This window comes from Amblyomma mixtum, chromosome 3 (genome assembly GCF_055824585.1).
Source record: "Amblyomma mixtum isolate Tamu chromosome 3, ASM5582458v1, whole genome shotgun sequence".
Lineage (NCBI taxonomy): Eukaryota > Metazoa > Arthropoda > Arachnida > Ixodida > Ixodidae > Amblyomma > Amblyomma mixtum.
In genome coordinates this window covers 362,570,148-362,590,917 of record NC_143014.1, presented here as the reverse complement: position 1 = coordinate 362,590,917, position 20,770 = coordinate 362,570,148, and the positions used below count along the sequence as shown (strand labels likewise).

The following is a 20,770-nucleotide window of genomic DNA, read 5'->3' as shown; positions in this document are numbered from 1 at the left end:
GCTGGGCACCTTTGCGTACTTTGTGCATGGGGATCTTTTATGCATCGCCGATAACTGTCTTGAGTTCTTCGCCATCCAACATTTGTAGGAAGCGGGATGGAAGCAGCATTGTGGATTGCCTGCTCAACAAAACTAAGTCCGTCTTTCGTACAGAAACACTATGTGCAGCTACATGCGGCACCTTTGAAACGAAGCGCCATGCACTGCCTAATGGGAAGATTTCAAAGCGCCGGCGTTTTGTCTCGTATTTGACCTTGCGTGAAGTCTACAAGGATGAGGGTGATAGTCACTCGACGTAAGCACCAGTTTTTGCTGGTTGTTTCAGCACAGCGCAAACGTACGAACGCACGCACCGGATAAGCCTTGGCCAATGGTAAAGATCATGCACCTGCCTGCCTTCCTCCAGCAGTCAACCGGCTGGTACGGATATGGCTACGCTATTACGTCTCCGCTATGCTGCTATCAGAACTTATCAGAACTTAATAATAACGAGCAGCTGTACTTCTTTGACGGTTCCTCCTGCCTTATGTTCGGTTTCTTTTCAAGCAATCGGTAAATGCGCAGGATCGGGCGCTTAACCTAGATTAAGGTTTATGTTGTGAAAGTTTCCAGAGCTTAAGAAGGTAAAGGGGGTATTTATAAGCGCTTTCAAGACCTTTTACACGCTCCTGGTGTAAAGAAGTGAGAACGATGTCATGTGCCAGCACATTAATTTCACCGCACTGTAAAGAAAAAAAAATGCATCCATAGGTAAATGTACTTAGAGCCTGTGTCATTCTCAGTGTGCGAGGGCCTGTAGCGGGAGTTCGCTGTTCATTTCCCATCGCAGGTGTCCCGCTCCCTCTCGAGGGACGTGCAACCGCACAAGCTGGTGGTCCTGTGCTTGCGCTTTGCGTGCGCATGGTGCCTCAAGATCTTCCAGGGCGGAAGCAACGGAGAACTCATCTCCCTGGAGTGCCGCCGCCGCTACCGGCTGGGACACCTGGCCCTCATCACGCTCAACCGGCTTTCCATGTCCGGCAACCTGGCCTATCTGCGCAGGGCACCGGAGGTGTGCCCCTCCACAGAGCTAGTCAGGTATTTCACACACTGTTCGGTGCGTTAACGAACTGCGTCAGGAGTAGCAGCTGACAGGTTGTGTTACTGCCATGTTTTAAGTGGGTACATAATCGGCATGCTTAGAGAAATACTCAAAAATCAGCGTACTCCTCTCAGTCTTGATTTATTGAGGAAGTAATTAAAAACAGCCAGTGCGTGTTTCGGAAATCCAAGGCGACTTCACAGCTTTTGAAAAGCACCGCTACGCGCAGTGCCTTGGTAACTATTCATCACAGTGCACGAAATACCCTGAATTGACTTCCGCTGTCCTATTGGCTGTCCTCCCCAGGATTTACATCGACCGGGAAGACGAAGAATTCTTCCTAATCCTGCGTCGCTACGAAGACGTCTTCACGGAGACCATGATGGATTGGTCCGGCGTACAGGACATCCAGTGCGACCTCAAGACGGACCGCATGGACGAGTGGTTTCTCCAGCTCATGGTCACCGGGAGCCGCTGGGCTCTGGAGCGCCTCAAGGAGATCGTCGTCTACCCGTCTTTCCGCGAGGTGCTGTCGCTCGAGTTCAAGCGGGAGCTGTCGCGGACAGACCTAGAATAAAGCCGTCGCCAGGACAGGACAGGGATGATACATACATACATACATACATATTTATTTTGTCATATTTACACATGGAAGTATGTGTGCCCGCGGAAGCGCAAGACAGGGCGCTTGTGGACGGGCCACGGCAACCAAACAAAGTGCAGACTCAGTACAGACAAAATTACATGGTTCGCATAAAAGAGAAAAAAAAGAAACAAAAACATATATTGATAGGAACAACAATCACACTTGTACACACTGAAAAAGTAGGTTAAATACATAGATTACGAGGATGCAACAACAGCAACAAAATAAAAAAGCAACCGTGCTTCATAACACATATCAACAAGACCTTCAGAGTGTTTCGAGACATTATGTCAGTCTACCGTTTTTAAGGTTCTAGATGTAACTAGCCAGGATTTTACTTGTGATTTGACCTCTTTGATCGTCTGCAATGATAGTATTTTTGTTGGAAGCTGGTTAAAAAGGAAGGGGATGTAGAACATTCGGCACCTTTTTCCAAAGTGTGTATATATCTTGGGAAATTTAAACGGCTCTACTTTTCTTACTATTTTAGGTTTGTTCACAGGAAGCTTAAAGTTTTAAGAGAGGTAGTTTCTACTAATTACATGTGTAAATCTTGAATGAAGTACACATCAGCTGCAATCATTCTTTCAGCACTATCTAAGGTCTCCTTAGACGTGCCATACAAAATGTTTGCGGAAATTCTGTGTAGTAATCTATCGATTTGGTTCCTTCTAGACAACGCACATGAGCCATAAACAGTGACACCATACCTTAATAGAGACTCTCCTATAGCCTTAAACACAAGCTGACGCAACCTAACACAAGTATTGAATTTCATTCTGTAAAGATACATAGAAGTTACACGGAGACGTTTGATGAGATGCTCAACATGAGAAGACCAAGACATGTTGGCGTCGTGATGAATACCTAGATATTTGACTCTTTCAGACAAGGGCAGTGAAACACGTTGACATCTAGGGCAGAAAGTACCGTGCACAATAACAGATTCTTTTAATATGACCTTTTTGTGCGGATTTCTAAAACAAACCAGAGCCGTTTTCTGCTTGTTAATGTAAATCTGGTTACCTGAAAACCAATCACACACTTGTTTAACATCCGTTTGTAGCAGCTCTGCAGGCCTGTTGTACGACTCATTCGGAACAAAGAGCGCTGTGTCATCAGCGTACTGGTAAAATACCGAATTCAGCCGCTGAAATTATCTTTGACTCGCACAACCTGAACGCGATTTGGAAGGTAGTTTTAAGAGAAGTAGTTTCTACTAATTACATGTGTAAATCTTGAATGAAGTACACATCAGCTGCAATAATTCATTCAGCACTATCTAAGGTCTCCTTAGACGTGCCATACAAAATGTTTGCGGAAATTCTGTGTAGTAATCTATCGATTTGGTTCCTTCTAGACAACGCACATGAGCCATAAACAGTGACACCATACCTTAATAGAGACTCTCCTATAGCCTTAAACACAAGCTGACGCAACCTAACACAAGTATTGAATTTCATTCTGTAAAGATACATAGAAGTTACACGGAGACGTTTGATGAGATGCTCAACATGAGAAGACCAAGACATGTTGGCGTCGTGATGAATACCTAGATATTTGACTCTTTCAGACAAGGGCAGTGAAACACGTTGACATCTGGGGCAGAAAGTACCGTGGACAATAACAGATTCTTTTAATATGACCTTTTTGTGCGGATTTCTAAAACAAACCAGAGCCGTTTTCTGCTTGTTAATGTAAATCTGGTTACCTGAAAACCAATCACACACTTGTTTAACATCCGTTTGTAGCAGCTCTGCAGGCCTGTTGTACGACTCATTCGGAACAAGGAGCGCTGTGTCATCAGCGTACTGGTAAAGTACCGAATTCAGTCGCTGAAATTATCTTTGACTCGCACAACCTGAACATGATTTGAAAGGTAGTTAGAGAAAAACATGAGGTAAGGTCCGCGAAATACATATATATATATATATATATATATATATATATATATATATATATATATATATATATATATATATATATAATTTCTGCAACAGAATGCCGTGGTCCACTGTGTCGAAAGCTCTGGTTAAGTTTAAAAACAATCCGACAACCTCATTTTTGTCTATATGCATGTTAATTTTGTCACAATCTTCTAGAAGATCTACAGTGCTAGTCTCGCGCCTGAAACCATACTGTGTGCCATTTAGGATATCAAATCGGTCACAAAATGACAACATTCTCTGATATACGATTTTCTCCATTAAAATAGTAATGCTAGGCAATATAGCGATTGGTCGGTAGTTTCTCTTATCAGTTTTTTTGCCCCACTTAAAGATGGGCCGTATAACGGATATTTTCATACCTTGGGGTATTTCCCTTGTTGACAAGCAACCGTTAAGAATATGCAGGAGTACAATTTTTAGTTTGCTGTAATTATTTCTTAGATCTCGTAGTCTGATCTTATCGTATCGGGGAAGTTTGCTCAGTGGGAGGACCTGAAGAATATTCCATAACTCAGTGTCATCAACCGCCGGTAAGTACGCAGAGTTGGTACGTTTGGACCATAGTATGGAGCCGGAGGCACTTGCGGTTGCGCTTTTAATTCCTTCACAGATGTAGCAAACTGTTCGCTGAACGAGTCCGCCGTAGATTTATTACTTTCACTGCCAATGGTACGGGTTAATTCAGTATCTAGATTTTTGTTCTTAGTTTTACCCATTATGTCATAAAGAAGTCCCCACGTTTTTTTCATATTACCGCGGCATTCTACAAACTCAGCAGAGTAAAACCGCCGCTTTCCTAATCTTAACTTTGATGCAAGTTTATTCCGAACTGTACGGTACAACTTGTGTAACTCAGTGTCGGAGGGACTACTCTTACAAAGTTGCCAAAGCTTGCTTTTTTCAAACGATAACGCCAACATGTCATTTGTTATCCACTTATTTTCAGGGTTCTAGTTTTTGCTTCACCTCTCTCATAGAACACGAGTAAATTTCGTTGAATTTCTTAACAAGTAAATCATATGCGTCGGTGGGATTTTTTATTGTTAAGCTTTCCCAGTCAATGTTTTGGATCAGGCCATTTACACGTCGGTCGTCTAGAATGGTTATTGTACGTAAAGTTGACATTGGTGTTACAGGTTTGCTGTTGACCAAACAAAGAGCCTGAAAATAATGATGTGCCACTTTTTCTCGTATCACTGCAGCCACTAAGTCTAATGTTGGGCATCTTACAGCAATGTGATGAATACAAGACTGAGTAAGCCGGGCACCAGCAAATTCCTCGCGAGTATAACTACGAATAGTATTGTCTATGCCATAACCAGCTAATAAATCGAGATAATCCTCAACACTACTTTTCTTTGGCTGTAAAATGTTAAGGTCTCCCGCTAATATAACATTACTCTGAGAAAGTTTGCACAAGAAGCAGGAAAGTTCAGAAAGAAATAATTGGAGGTCAGAGTTAGGCGGACGGTAGACAGTAATAACTACAAAAGACTCATCATGATTACTAATAGAAAGCGCAAGAACCTCTGCAGCCATAAAAGTCCGAGTTAATTCCTCAACAAACCATGCATCTCTAACAAACACTAAGACCCCGCCACCTCTACCTGAGGAACGACAGAGCGAGAATGACTGAAAACCCTGCAATATAAACCCGAGAGCCTCTGGCTTATTTACATTTATTTCAGTTAACTGTGGGGCTTGGCTTGGATAAGCCAAGCCCCACAGCCCTTCCCCAAAGCAGCCGTGCTAGTCTTTTACCAAGACGAGTGCACACATCTGCAGCGATATTTTTGCGCTATAACGAACTTGTTTATATTTTTACTATTGTTTCTATAGATTACCTCTAGACACGCTAGCTCAATCCGATTTTTCTGGGTGTATTTTTTCATTTGTTTAGTCATTTGTAGTCGTATTATGTATTTATGCCTTCATTAGGAAACGAGGTGTGCACACCTTGTGAACTCTGGACGTTCATTTTTTTTAAGCGATGCGATGCTCTGACTTTATTAGACAAGTGCGGCATCAGAAATTAACGCACCAAATTGCAAAGTGGTTGCGGTAAGCTGGCGGGTTGGAGTGGCCCAGCACTCAACGGCCACAGTTTTGTAAGCCTCGAAACTGCTCTACTTAAGCAACGCCTTAGTTTTTACCCGATAAATAATTTCAACCACTTCCATGCTTCTTTGTAGACAGATGATTGAAATGAACCGACCCACTTAGGCTGTGGGCGAGTTTCGATGGAGGCGTAATTCTAGAGGCCCGTGTACTGTGCGATGTCAGTGCACGTTAAAGAACCCCAGGGGGTCGAAATTTCCGGAGCCCTTCACTACGGCGTCCCTCACAGCCTGAGTCGCTTTGGGACGTTAAACCCCCGTAAACCAAATCAACCCGAGTAGTACAGGCTACACAACACCGGGTTCGGAAATGCGTTTGCAAGCGACGCCAAGATTTATCGGCTGGAGGGTATTTGACCCGCCCTTGTCCACAGTGTTGTGTGATCGCTCTGTAAGACACTAAGCGGTCGCGCCCAGTGAAGCCCTCGGTGAGCCCACCAGCTCGGAGTCCTCCAGCTAATTCGTGGTTAAATTTGTCTGCTATTCCTGCTGCTCTGCGGGATTCTCTTCGCCTCGGGAGAAATTCTCCCTCTGGCGAAGTTCTTCACCGCAACCTGAGAGCCGCCAACTATAATTTCCGCTGCGTTCCTTGTGACGGATGCGGTGCATGTTTCTTAGGTAGTGGTGGGATTATGAGTCTAGAGAAAAATATTGGGAGCTCCACCTTGGTATCCACACTGAGAAGAAACAAAGCCTCTTACGAGGCGCACCCCTGAAAGCCGGAATTGTGCAAAGCTCTCGAGTAAAAACAGCGCCATGTCAAGACTTCTGGTCAGTAAAACAAGCACACGTCTTTTCTCGTAAACGACTCTCTGCACTCGCTTCAATGCAGTGTTTTCAAATAGATTGCCGCATGTCACCTTATTTCTTGGAGAGGCATCACCGCGCACTTAACTAAGCCTCCTGGAAGGAGCAGTTATCTTGGAAACCTCATCCCATTTTTCTCATCTTATCTCGATCACTTCAGTCTTCATTTTTGTTCATTTTTGGTAGGAATTTAGAGGATACGTTCGTCGTCTTGTTGCTAGCTTGTTGCAACAGAATGCTGAAGCCCAGTGAAATATATATCGAAGCCAAATCTAGGGATGCGAAAGGTTACAGCAACAGCCATCCTGCTGCTACAAGTGAGAGTGACTGACAAGTCCTACGGAAGAAAGCCTGAGAGCGCAGAACGGAAACGCGGATTACGAATTAGGCACGAAAGCTGCTCAAAAAGGACAACGCACTCCGCTGTTTTGCTCGCTGTACACTGTAAACACAAATAAGCCCAAATAGCAATATAAATGGCTAGTGTCCGCTTTTAAACTCCTTATTGAAAATTGCGCAATCGACTTTAAGTAGTAAAAAAGAGGAAATCCTCCTTTTTTACTGCCGTCGCGAAATCGAGGAGTAAAATAAAGCATTTACATGATTTTACTACTTTTCCAAGAAGGAGTATGTCGGCTTCAATACTCCTTCAGGCCCTTTATGCACTCCTTAGTGTCTGCCCGCCGCCTAGTGGCAGCTGCCGGTTCGCTGCACTTGCAGGTGACGACGCCGGCTCTGTCGTCGCTGCCTGCTCGCCTGTGCTTTTGCTGCTTCACGCACGTTTGTCATGTTACAAGACACCGGATCGCCGCAACCTGGCGCACCAATGTGAGCCACAGACAGTGCCTGTGAAGCCCCCAGTGTATTCGGAGAACGCTTGGTGTTGCATCGCCTGCGACGGCAGTCTGCGAGAGGCTTAGCCAGCCGAGCTCAGCCGAGCCAACATGGCGGTGTGTGACGCGTCGACCTCCCCGAAGCCGCCAGTTTGCCACCCGCTCCTTTGCGCGCTCTTGTCGTGACGTAAGACTGGACATCATCGACCTTAGCAGCAACGTGCTGCAATGAACGTCTCACTCAAGCCAGCAATATGTGCAGAAGCAGCGGCTAGTCATTCATTGTCTACGCAGCATACAAGTGTTGGCTGCTGCCGTTTCGCCGCGCCGACATGGCGATGTGTGTGTGACGCACCAGTTTTCTCGACATCGTCGGCCCCTCGTTCTTTCGCTGTATTGCAAGAATACTAAAGACCGGATTATCATCGTCGTGTGTTCTGGTAAGCAGTATTAAACTCTCCTTTGATGCCATAGACGCGCATGCACTTAACGCCGCTCCCTTTTCAGTGTGCGTAGACTTGCTGTGAACCACGGGTGCGCCGAGATGAAAGGCTTAACGAGAACAGCAAAACAGCAAAGGCTTCATTGTGGTCCGGTGGAGCCAACTCACACAGCAGGCATGAAGTAAGTATCTGAGAAATTTGTTGTTGCATGCGGCTGAAAAAAAGAGTGTGGCACTGCAGTCGTGGCTGTTACGCTAACATGTACAGCTGGAAGTACGGTCCGTTCTTCTAGGGACCAAATTTTCTTCATGCGTTCACGCCCCATGAATATGGAAAAGCTGTACAGGCAATGACAGGTGAAAATGCACAGCCTTGGGGTCTGAATTTTTGTCACGTTATTACGAACAGTGCTGAGAACCGTGCCCTAATCGGTTGCTTCCTTTCCTGTGTTTTAAGAGGGCCTTGTTATGCAAACAATGCAAGCGATTTTATTCTTTTCAGTCATAGCACAGGACATGGCGACGCCTTAGCGCTCACGGAGATTAGCTAAACTGTTACATTTTCCGAGTTGGTGGCATCTTAACGTTGCAGCGATTTTCGGCAGCGGACATGAGGTTTCAACCATACTGAACGCTGCCTTTTCTGGATGGTTAGGCGTCTATTTCCAAAATGTGGTATCTTGTAAGCTCTTCGCATTTGAAAAATGTTAAAAGAAGTTTCCACTTCGCGTGCAGTTTCCGAACACATTCCATTATGTGAAACTCGTGGAGGCAAGCGTTCCGGTTCAGCCTGCTGATCCCAGGAAGGCAGCGAAAGAAAAAGAATAAAGCTTACGCCAGTGTACGAGATCCCCTGCTCGTGCTGGACGTAGTACATTGGCGAAAGCAAGCATTTCCCAGAAAAACTGAAGCAGCACAAAGCGAATGCCAAACAAATGAACAAGGAAGGAAGCGCGGGTTGACAAGACTGACTTCGAGGGAACTATCCTTGCATCAACTGTCTATGATCAGTGACCCGGCGGATGACTAACCGAAGGCTTAAAACAGGCAAGCTGTGACTCACTCGCAGTCACACCTGCTGAAAGAACCAAGAAGATTCCCAAACATGTTTTTTTTTTTTTCTGGTTGGCGTTCTTTCCCGAAAGTATATTCCTTTCCCAGCCATAGACCTGTGTAGAATGTTTTCTTTTGAACCCTGGCCGCTCCTGACTTTCCTAAGGGACTCGGGGTTGCATTCCCGCCTATAATCTTCAAGTTTTCTGTGCGCGCCCTCTGTCCCCGTGACATGGTGGTCGATGGACACTTGACAGACTCATTTCCTTGCCGCTCTTTTTCCTTTTTTCCCCTTTGTTCCCCTCCCCAAGTGTAGGGTAGCCAACTGGGCATCGCCTGGTTAACCTCCCTGCCTTTCCGTCCTTCTCTCTCTCTCTCTCTCTCTCTTTGAACCCTGGCCAGGAATGTGAGGGCAAAGCTTAACAGAAGACAGGTGGCGGCGGGAGGGTGGGTCTGGTGGTAGCTTTCTATTCCTAACAATGCCTGCTATGTCAGTCACCCTTGCCCTGCCTTTGGCCTATACACAGAATGAGGACGTCCTGAAAATGCGTAGCTTCGGGCTCTCCCATCAAGGAAATTGCATGTAAGCTTCCGCTGCGTGTATGCAAAGCGCTGTCTTTTGTTTGCATGTTTTGATTTCAGTAATTGGTTCTGATATGGTGCCTGAAAAGCATGAGGAACCTCTGACAAGTAAAAAAAAATTATATCTCGAGGCCTCTTTCGGTGCAGGAACGCAGCCAAAGGCAGCGCGAATGCGCAAGTGCCTCAGTAAGACCATTTTATTTTTTTCAGTTTTATGCTTTGCGGAAAAAATGTTCCCTATCGATGCTGCTTCCCATTCGCCGTATTGCCTTAACGTTTACGAAAGCGGCTCTCTGGAATTTGTGATTCCCTGAAAACCGCGTTTAGCCGCTGTCATCCGACAGGGTACAGGTATGTATTAGCTTGCTGATTACCTACTATGTTCTGCTAGCTAATCTTTTGTCATGAAAAACGTTTAAACTTCAATAATACCTACTTTATTGAAAAGTGCACTCTGAACGGCTTTGGGACGTTGACTTCTACACTTGAAGCACGTCATACTTCAAGCTTAGAGGTGCAATTCCACTGATGCATTTGTTTTTCTAATCTTTCTTTCAGAAGGAGCCTGTATGTTGACAGCGAAGCATTTCAAGGTTCCCTCCTTGCTTTCAAGTGTGGCATCTCTATTTTCATTCCTTTGGGTATTTAAATTATGTACCCAAAGACAGCGTGGGTTAAGGCACTCTTCTTTTCTACAGGGGCCAAGACGTTGGTTCTCTGTAACCGTCGAAAGCAAGCTGCCGAACACATGGCTCAAATGTTTTGTACCCAATAAAATATTGTTTGAAATAAATCACTGTAAGTTCATCGACGCATTTATCCTGGAATATCAAGCTCTAAAATGAGCCTTCCATACGAATACTTTATTTCAAATCGGCATCCGCATCAAGTGAAGTAATATACTCATCTGGGAATCATAAATGTAACCCTATAGTAAGAACAATTTCTCCAAAAATTTCCTGTCAAAACTACTTAAAAGGAACAGGCACGTACTCCTGAAATGTACTATAAAAGTAGCTGCAAAGGAGTATATAATACTTCTATTAATTGCCATGCTAACTCCTTTGTGATCACAACTTTACTCCTAAATAAACTCCCGTCTGCAGAGCGGTAACACTTTACTCCTTCTAGCACTCCGAAAGTATCCCTTCAAGCAGAGGAGTAGACGATATACTCCTATTCTGAGGAGTATCAAAACCCCTTTTCGGGAGTGCGCTCCGCGATGAGCCATTTACTCCTATCCGGGTGTTTTTCGGTTTGCAGTGTAGGGTTGCTGTTGTCATCTGGACAACGAACCCCTGGTATACCTTAAGTTCTCAAAGCGTCAGCCAGCACGGAACTATACCTTTTTACAGTTTCGGTAGAGCTGCCCCGACCGGCTTGCGCTGGCAGTGCATGTTTTGTGTGTGTATCCTGCATGAAGACCGGGTACATGGGGGGCTCCTCACCCTTCTGTAAGCAGCTGAGGTCGCCGCACTTGGCGAAGTCAAGCTTGAGGGCACAGTTGCGTGCCAGGCCTTGGCCGCGGCGCGAGTTGGTGCCGCCGTTCGGGATGTTGGCCCAGTAGAGGCGCGCGTTGACGACCATCAAGGACGACGATGTCTCCTTTGGTGCACTGGTAAAAAATTTATAGGTTTGGTTTATGGGGTTTTAACGTCCCAAAGCGACTCAGGCTATGAGGGACGCCGTAGTGAAGGGCTCCTGTAATTTCGACTACCTGGGGTTCTTTAACGCGCACTGACATCGCACTGTACACAGGCCTCTAGAATTTCGCCTGCATCGAAATTCGACCGCCGGTCGGGTTCGAACTCGCGTTTTTCGGATTTTCGGATCAGCAGCCGAGTGCCATAACCACTGAGCCACTGCGGCGGCACTAGACCATACCTAAAACCTGCCGGCTCCGGTTAGGCCACTTGTCAGCTGGGCGCTGAATACAGTTTGTACAACGTCCATTTATTTTCGTCCAAAAAAACGAGGTGTAAGTAAAGGTCTTGACACTTCTGGAATTGTTGCTGTGGCTTAGCCTTCAAAGCAAGGAACGATAGTCTTAAACTTCATCTTTGTGGCTAAATGATTAGCGAATGACACCTGCGCACTTCTGCCCTCAATAAGCAGCCATGCAGTTCGCGCTGTCAGTGCGACTAATACTAGGCTTGATATTATCATGAAGGCTCCACTGCGTCCCTGATATGAGCCGTATTCTAGGATTATGAATGAAAGTAGATTTAATCATAATAGCACCGTTGCTCTTCAAGTCGCGGGAATATGTTACTGAAAACAAGTGTTTCAAACGCAACACTTACGTTCGATTATTAGATGAAACATGTTGCCGAGAAAACCAAAACAAGCAAAGTCCCATTCTGAGTTCAGCCTAAAAACGACGCAAACTTCCACCGTCCACATTTTGTGCGGTACGGATAGTTACAGGATTAAAAATTCGCTATGGCTTAGCTTGGTTAAGCCCGGTAATCGCGAAAGCAATATCCGTACCTATGCCATGGTACAGCTGGTTTGGTTTATAGGGTTTAACGTCCCAAAGCGACTAAGGCTATGAGAGACGCCGTAGTGGAGGGCTCCGGAAATTTCGACCACCTGGGGCTCTTTAACGTGCACTGACATCGCACAGTACACGGGCCTCTAGAATTTCTCCTCCAAAGAAATTCTAGCCGCCGCGGCCGGGATAGAACCCGCGTCTTTCGGGTCAGCAGCCGAGCACCATAACCACTGGGCCACCGCGGCGGCCATGGTACAGCTGGTAGTGTAGCTGGTGGTGGTGCTGGTGGTTAGACTTGTGGTGATGCATCGGTTATACAATCCAATCCAAACTAATCCAATCCAATTCAATCCACTCCTATCCAATCCAATGTAATCTGCTGTAATCTAATGTAATGTAATTTAATGCAATCCAATCCAATCCAATCTAATGCAACGAAGGTCAAATGAAGGTCAATGGTGGTCACCACCGCGGCACGATGGTGGTCACCGCCGCGGCACGGCAAAGGCGTGAAAGTGCAAGTAGTATTGCCTTCGCAATAAAATCTTACGTACACCCTTTGACATAAGTTTTGAGCATACATGGCTTGCTTTCAACCCTGTTGTGGGGCGTATGTGGCACGCCTGAAACGTCGGTGTATGCAGTAGCCTGAACAAGGCTACGAACAAATACATCTCCAAACCAGAATTCACTGCACACATGTTCCCAGACCAATACTCTAACTTATGCTTAAAATGCAACCAGCCGGCAAACATATGTTAACGTCCTGTGGAACTACCCGCAAGGAGCGAAGAGAAACCTACACTTGAGCAGTGGGAAGGCATTCTGCTCAGCTCCGACATGGCGGTCGAAACGAGGGTCATTGCTCGAGCGGAGTTAGCCGCCAGGGAACAAGTACTGCTTGACGTCTCGTCTGTCAGTCACGCCTCACCTCTATGAGATTTCTCCGAAATAAACGTCCTTACTCGCTGTCTTTGGTGCTAAGTGGACACACCCAAGCCAAAATAGCACCGGCATCCGGGGCCGGAGAGAAGAGACGGCAGTAAGAGACCACATCTGACCACTCAATCGTGACGGTGGTCTTCAGCTTCAAGTAAGCGCTAGAACAGTTGGGTAGAAGGCCGTACAACGGCCGAGACGGTGCCCATGATGCAATTCGTCCAGTCACGCAAGAAGTGAGGGACGCCTTGTTCACTTTAACCTGAAATGTGAGATACAGTGTTAGGAGTAGTTAGTGCCCGGTGAATGTACGACGCCTGTACTCTCAACGGGTTAATTAGGTGGTTATTACGATTCAACAAGGACCCGGAGTCCGCAGGCGAAGGAATTGCCGACAGGTCACTACATGAACGCCACCACTACCTCCTGTGCCATCTAAACCTTATCAAGGAATCGAAAACTAGCTGGCCGACCTTTCAGAATTACGACGTGTTCACGACTGAACAGCAAAATGAGAGAAGCTTCGAGGGACGCTTGGGTTTTATAGAGTTACGTTAAGAGCCAAAAGTGTAATTGTGTCATTCTGCGCAAATTTTTTTTGAATATGTCGTTACACCAACTGACCCAACATTCTGCTCTACTTAGCGCTTTACTATCGGAGAGCGGTTCGGAGAGCGATGTGTATTCATCATCATCAGGCTGACTACACCCACTGCAGGGCAAAGGCCTCTCCCATGTCTCTCCAATTAACCCTGTCCTTTGTCAGTTGCCGCCACTGTATCCCCGCAAACTGCTTAATCTCATCCGCCCACCTAACTTTCTGCCGTCCCGTGCTACGTTTGCTTTCTCTTGGAATCCACTCCGTTACCCTTAAGGACCAGCGGTTATCTTGCCTTCGCATTACATGCCCTGCCCAAGCCCATTTCTTCCTCTTGATTTCAAATTAGATGTCATTAACCCGCGTTTGTTCTCTCACCCACTCCGCCATCTTCCGATCTCTTTACGTTACACCTATCATTTTCCTTTCCATAGCTCGCTGCGTTGTTCTTAACTTAAGCTGAACCCTCTGTTAGCCTCCACGTTTCTGCCCCACGTTTCTTATCTGCCTGCAAACGACAAAGGTCATTTTGCTTGCAGAATTTCACCACCTTCCGCAAACGATCCCCAGCACCATTAGGTACAGACTCTGAATATAAAAGAACGTAAAAGAGTCTTGCATAATGGGCTTTGGCTTTATCTCCGAGTCTCTATGCATATGGGACAAGTTAGCCCTATACGCACAGGGTTAACCCGCGCTGCCCAGAAGATAAGAAGATAAGGAAGGAGTGAGATGAGAGGACAGGTTGGAGAAAGGAGATATTAAAGATGAAAGTGTATAGAAGGGGACAGCAAGTGGCAATTGGCTGATTTCTCTCAGGCGGATCAATCCAGGGGTAGTGTCTATGGGAAGCGGCGCTCAAAGTGCAGTGTTTAGTCTGTCGAGGGGCCTTAAAGGTCCAATCACTCGGCGTCTGTTCAGCCACGAGAATTATTTTTTGCCCAGACACGGCTAAGCCGCGCACAGCCGAGACAAGGGTGCTCGGGTCCGTGGTGGCGCACTGCTCACCATCATATCCCCCTGCGGATATGATGGTGGAACCCGTGGTGGCGCAACTCACCAACGTCTCATCTACATTGTAGCAGATGCCCCTCCGGGGTCATATACAGTGTGTCCTAGAGAATTTTAGACAGGGTTTAAAAACATGCCGCTGCACTATAAGACGACGTGACCAAATGCTTGTTCCTGGCTATTATATGGAGCAAGTCACACTATTTTTTATTGCGTTTAATTGCATAATTAGTGGAAATTAACCGACTTCGCAAGCAATGAAGATAAGCGAAAAATTCCTATGAGAAGGTTCCAGAAACGTAAGGAAATCGTCCGATTAAACACTTTCTGACTTTCCATCTATTACGTATTAGCTTTTTTTTTCTCACTGCAGATGCCCGAGAAAAAAAAATATAGCACGTTACATTTCCGTTTGCGCGCCGTGATTGCAGTGCTTTCAAACATTTCGCCTACAAAGGAACACCTCATTTGGCCGGTTACGCTGCCGCTGGAAAGGTGGTAGGGCTCCAACGCAGGCATTTGGTCTCGTCGTCTTAGACTGCAGCGGCATATTTTTAGACCCTGGCTAAAGTTAGCGGGGAAATCCTGTGTAGTAGTGCATTATAGACCAGAATGCGATACTTTCGCACGGAAACCGGTTGGCGCTTACTCTCTCAAGACCAGGCAAGAGGCGCCATCTTCCGCTTGGCTCCCAAAACGCTACGAAGTCCCTTTACGTCATGCACAACAAGCGAGTTTTGTAACCTCTCACAATGCTGAAACATATCCCTCTCATTCTTCTGGAAGTACAAGAAGTCATCTGGGCACACTGCGTTGTCTACGCATGCATTAACAGCCTGAGGAAAAGAAGCAGCTGGGTTGTGGAGCGCTGTTCGGTGAGCGCGACGTATATCGAGAGATCTGACGCTGCGGAGTGTTCTGCCTGTATCGCTGCCCAACGGGACTTAAAAATGCCAACCTGTATCAAATATGGATTTCTGCGGTGCATAGAACGAAATACGAGGAAAATACTAAATCACGAGTACGTAGTGCATCGAAACGGTCGGCCTAACTGCGGGACCATCGCAAAATGTTTAGCAATCAGTGACTGCGTTATGGGAATATGCTGGTAGGATCGGAACATTTGGGACAGAGTGAATATATATATATATATATATATATATATATATATATATATATAGCGCAGAAGGTATATGCTGCGCAAGTTCAATCTCCTGACCGGCCGCCCTTTCCTTACGAGAGCGCCTTCCGTAATTTTGATGTGCGGGCGGAGTAAGGGAGTGACCTGGGGCGCGAGGCCGTAGGCCGAGATCGCTGAATTCAGCGTGGTCAGGTAAGGCAGGGCGACGGTCAAGGGAGGTTCCTGGAATTCCAAGCGGCAACAATAAAAATAATCTTCGGAGATGGCGGAGAAGCCGAACGCATCAGTAATCGAAGCTCCTATCTTGCGCCGCCGCTGGCTCAAATCGCAGTCGGAGTTATTGTATGGTAGATTTTTTTTGAACCGTTAGCAGTATAGCCTCCTTTCCCGAAAATTACCATATTTGGTGTGTGCGCGTGTGCTGCGCGAAGCGCAGCAGCGAGATGATATGAGACGCCCGTCAGAGAACTCAAGGTGCAGCAGCCCGAGAACAGCGTCACGAAGCCGCCCGCTAGCGATTGTCATTTATGTCTTCATAAGCAGAACAATTTCAGTGTATCGGCATAGCAGAAAATAAATTCCTTGCAGTTAAATTTCATTGCAGCAGCACCTTTGTTGGCGTAGTCATTATCGCATGCCAGAGAGAACATGAATTTCAGCATGGCCCCCTGTGTAATAGCTATTTTTTGCCGCGAAAGCTTTACTACTTGCACTTTCAGCCTTTGCCGTGGCGCGGCGGCGCCACCATTGACCTTTAGTTGACCTCTGTGTGACGTCATGTGTGACATCACGCCTAAAAGAAGGGCGACCGACTCGCGCCGTCGCAAGCCGCGGCGGTGCCACCACCGGCGCCTAATTCCGGCGCTCTCCGCTAGGAGCGCGATTGTGGCGTTACGCTGAGGAGATTAGGCTCGACTCACGTTGCTAGAAAGCAGTAGCTGTGCCAACCACCAGCGGCTCAAGATTGCTTCGCGATCTCGCGCCGTCCGTGTGCGACGGCGGTGCACATGAACGGCGGCCTGACTGGACTGTACTGTACTGGATTGGATTAGAATAGATTAGATTACATTAGATTACATTGGATTGGATTGGATTGCATTGGATTGTATAACAGATGCATCGCCACAAGTCTAACCACAAGCAACACCACCAGCTACACTATCAGCTGAACCATGGCGTAGGTACGGATATTGCTTTCGCAATTACCGGGCTTAACCAAGCTAAGCCACAGCGAATTTTTTTTTTCTTAAAGGGATACTGAACCGAACTTTTGGAGCTCCTCTTTTACATGTAAACAAGAGCTTCACTGCTAAAATTGATAAATACGACAAGCATTTTAGCGGTAAAGGTGGATAACACGTTTTTTTCACGATTTATTGCCGTATCGTTGCACCTGGCGGCCGCCTGTGGAAGCTACGACTAGACGCTATTACACCCGTGCGCCCACCGTTCCCTCAGGAGCACGATTGCCATCGCTACTCGCGGTTGTCGTCTGCTCACGGCGCACACAGATATGTCAAGTTGTTAATCGATACTGTCTACATACCATAACCGTATGCACGATTACGTACGCTAAATGCAGCTATTTTCCCGGTCTTTACGCCATTTCTAAAATTCTTACTTTTAAAACAGAGGCACGACGATATTTAGACTGGTGGCGCCATCGGGTGGTTATGAGGGAAACCATTGTTGTCAACAAACCGACGCCCCTCTTAGACTAAAGGGGGCAGAATCGTCCCTCTAAAGAAAAATAAAGCAAATTTATTACTCGTAAGTTTTCTTATGGGCGACAGGAGACGAAGCGAAAGACCGGTGGCCTATTTACAGCCACTGAACGCGTTGAAGAAGGCAGTAACAACGACGAAACCAGTCCGAAGCGAGGCTTCATGCATCGAAGGGCGCCGCCATATTTGTCGCCGCGGCAGCGTGCCATGACGTCACGCTCCTCACCTCGCGCCGACGGGAGAGCTTGGCGCGCGCTCATGAAACATCGAAAATAAGACCATCCGCTGAAAAATATGCGCAGTGACGACTAGATTTCGGTGTAATCAAACTCTGCCCAGTCGAAAAAAACACCAGCCCATATCTGGTGTTTACACCAGACCGGAAATTCAGACACGGGTTCTGGTGTGACCCGGCCTGGTGTGACCCGGCCTGGTGTGACCCGGTCTGGTGTTACCGGGTCTGGTGTTACCGGGTCTGGTGTGACCCGGGCTGATGTTTTTGGTGTGGCCCGGTCTGGTGTTTTCTGATGTGATTTAATTTGGTGCCGTGCTGACCGGGTTAGGAGCCTTCGTGAACAATTTCCGTTTCACGATATGTGCCGCCCGCTGTGGAGCATAACGAGAATACCTGGTACCGAGAAAACAAGTTGAAAAGAAGCGCACGTGGGTGAAGCAGGCAAGGTGTGGCTCTACAAGACGCCAACTTCACACGTGAGGAGGCAAGTGTGAGCTCGACAGCTGCCCTCTTCTGTCTTTGGTACTGTTGCTGATATAAACTGCACAAGATCAGTTAAACCACCAGCTTCTGCAATGCTTGCGCAGTTGTTCACTATCACTGGAGAGCTCAAAGAGAAGAGTTGTGTGTACGCAGAGTGGCCGTGAGAAAAACGCAAATTCAATGTGCTTTGATAGCGATGCAGTGCATTAGGATACACATAACAGCATGCATACACCAGCACTCAATTTTTACACTTACCAATAGAAATTTTAGGGAAAGAAAATGAAACAAAATTTGCACGCATACGTCAATACTCAATTCGTATGATTGCCAAAAGAAATTGCAAGGGCATGTAGAAAAGAAAAAAGAAACAAAATTTATTCTGATTGGCTTAGCTCTTTGAAGCAGCGGACCTCTTTCGGCGAAGTTCGCTAGTTTTCTGTGATAGCCACAGTCTTATGCTTTTTTCAGCTTTCGTGGCTGCTTCGTCCGTCACTCCCCGACTGCGGGCATAATGCCTGAAGAACACTGAAAGAAAATCATGCATAAGAGTTAAAAATAGCGCAAGCTTTGTTATTATTCTGGCTTCGGCAGAATTGTTGTAGAACCAATTTCCAGGACATACAGTAAGTCTTAGCCTGACAATTAGCTCAGCACTACAAAAACTGCCGCATTTACTTGTAATGCCACTGCTTGTTGTAACAAACAACAGTATGCTACATGATAAGTAAATTCATTCGCCTGATCATATCAAAGGGACACAGAGGACAACCTCATCCAGCTTTAGTTCTTGGTAAAAATTAATTGTATGGCTTTGGGGCCATGTTGATGTTGCAGAGTCATTCATTGCTGCGAAAATTGGGTTAGAAAATGAACCCATAGTTCGATTCACACATGAAAAGGGCCAAATCCTGGTGTGAGACCGTCCATGTTTCAACACCTGTAACACAATTAGGGCACAAAGCTGTAGCTCTGACGATGCACAATGCCATTCCTTCTGCTCTTAGTAAGTGTAGAAGCATGTGCAATCTCAACAGAACAGTGCAGCAGTAATGGTGAGCAAATTTAAGCGAAACACCCTAAAACACAGCACATCAAAAGAAAGTTGTAAATGAGCCTAGAATTAAGCCTAGAACACTTCTGCCTAATATGAGTAATAGTGCAACAAGGTGTTCTGATTCTGGGTAAATCTCAGCAGATATGTAAACAAATCACTTTCTCCACTCTAGAAAGGTTGCAGAAAGCTATGTTGCCAAATCTTGTGCATGTGCAAAGGCCATGAGTACCAATACTGCAAGCACGACAGCTGCTGTGACACTTTGCACTGCCTACATCATGAAAATGAGCATGTCGCCTTAATATTCACGCCAAGTGTAAAGCAGAAAAATGACTAAGGTCATCAGAAAAAAGCGTGTGTCAATTGTAAGAATGCAGGCTGTGCCCAGTGCCCTAGCACATGTATACATGGTATGGTCCTGAACACAAAGCCAAAGAACACCAAGTAAGGGCTCAGTTGCATTACTATGTATGCGAAGTGTACAACAGGTCGAACTGCGTACATTTCCCGAGAATATGTTTGTGCTAAACCATCCCGTAATTAGTGCCTTTGCTAAGGCAATAAGATGAAACAATAACAAAAAAGGACAGGAAGATACATAAGAATGATACCATCAGCGTTTGCGTTAAAGGTGCTCTAAAGAGGAATCTGAACTCACACTTTTACCGATGGAACTCGTTCTACACGTTCCGAACGTTCTTAGAAACTACGAATTATTTCCCTGTGCAGTCGGTTTCTCTAGTTTAAATTGAATTAAACACCCGGTTCCCGCCTTTTTTTTAATTCCCCCGCAGACAGTGGGAGGAATCGACTAATCTTTCAACCAGTCCTGTGGCGGCTTGCCGCTCTGCCATCGGCGGAGCGATACGGAGTGATTGGCGAAAGCAGAGTCCAGGCGTATTTTTATTTCTGTGGGCCTAATTTGCAGCTATGTAGTCTCTGAATAAATCTATTTATCCACGGAAATGTAAAAAAAAGCAAAATAAAAACGAAAGCAAAGCCGCCATGTGACTGCCTGCAAGGCACTCCATGCCTTGCCTGACTCCTCCCCGACTGCGGAGAATTAAAAAAAAAGGCGGGAGCCAGACATTAATCACATTTAAATGAGGAAAATCAGCCCCACAGGGCAATAATTCAAAGTTTCTAAGAATGCTTGGAACGTGCAGATCGGGTTGCCGTGGCAAAAAGACGAGTTCTGATTCCTCTTCAGTGCACATTTAAAGGTTTTAAAAATGCGCAGCTCTTAAGAACCTAACTTTCCAGCTCAACATTGTCATGTGACAACAGCCTATTTTAGCATCACAAAACAAGTTATGTTCTTTGGTTGTTGCCACAGATGTGGAGTGCTCATGTCATACACTCATCTAGCAGCTCAGCTCTGTAGGAAGTTCTTATTTCTACCAAATGCTTCTCATTGTGCCTGTCAAGTAGCTAACTGCACATGAATTCTCGTGCACAACCAAAAGCCATGCAATGAATTGATCCATTCTAATATGAGTCAAATAGTGTTTGATAATTATTACCTTCTCATGAGCTATTGCCAAGGTCGAGATAGCCTCCTTTCATATGTTAATGCAA

At 46.1% G+C, this 20,770-nt stretch overlaps 1 protein-coding gene and 1 long non-coding RNA gene across 2 annotated transcripts in view; both read left to right on the top strand.

The window, feature by feature from the left end:
• The window catches only part of LOC149356587 (uncharacterized), a 79,245-nt gene that overhangs the window by 19,984 nt on the left and 38,491 nt on the right, over positions 1 to 20,770 (top strand). Inside the window, exons 17-18 of the mRNA XM_089584200.1 lie at positions 830 to 1,077; positions 1,388 to 1,607. Of these exons, the coding sequence (XP_089440326.1) occupies positions 830 to 1,077; positions 1,388 to 1,607 (468 nt within the window). The remainder of the gene's footprint in view (positions 1 to 829; positions 1,078 to 1,387; positions 1,608 to 20,770) is intronic.
• LOC149356589 (uncharacterized) lies at positions 7,439 to 10,267 on the top strand. The gene is made up of 3 exons (XR_016289824.1): positions 7,439 to 7,873; positions 7,941 to 8,057; positions 10,069 to 10,267. It is a non-coding gene; the product is annotated as an uncharacterized LOC149356589 (long non-coding RNA).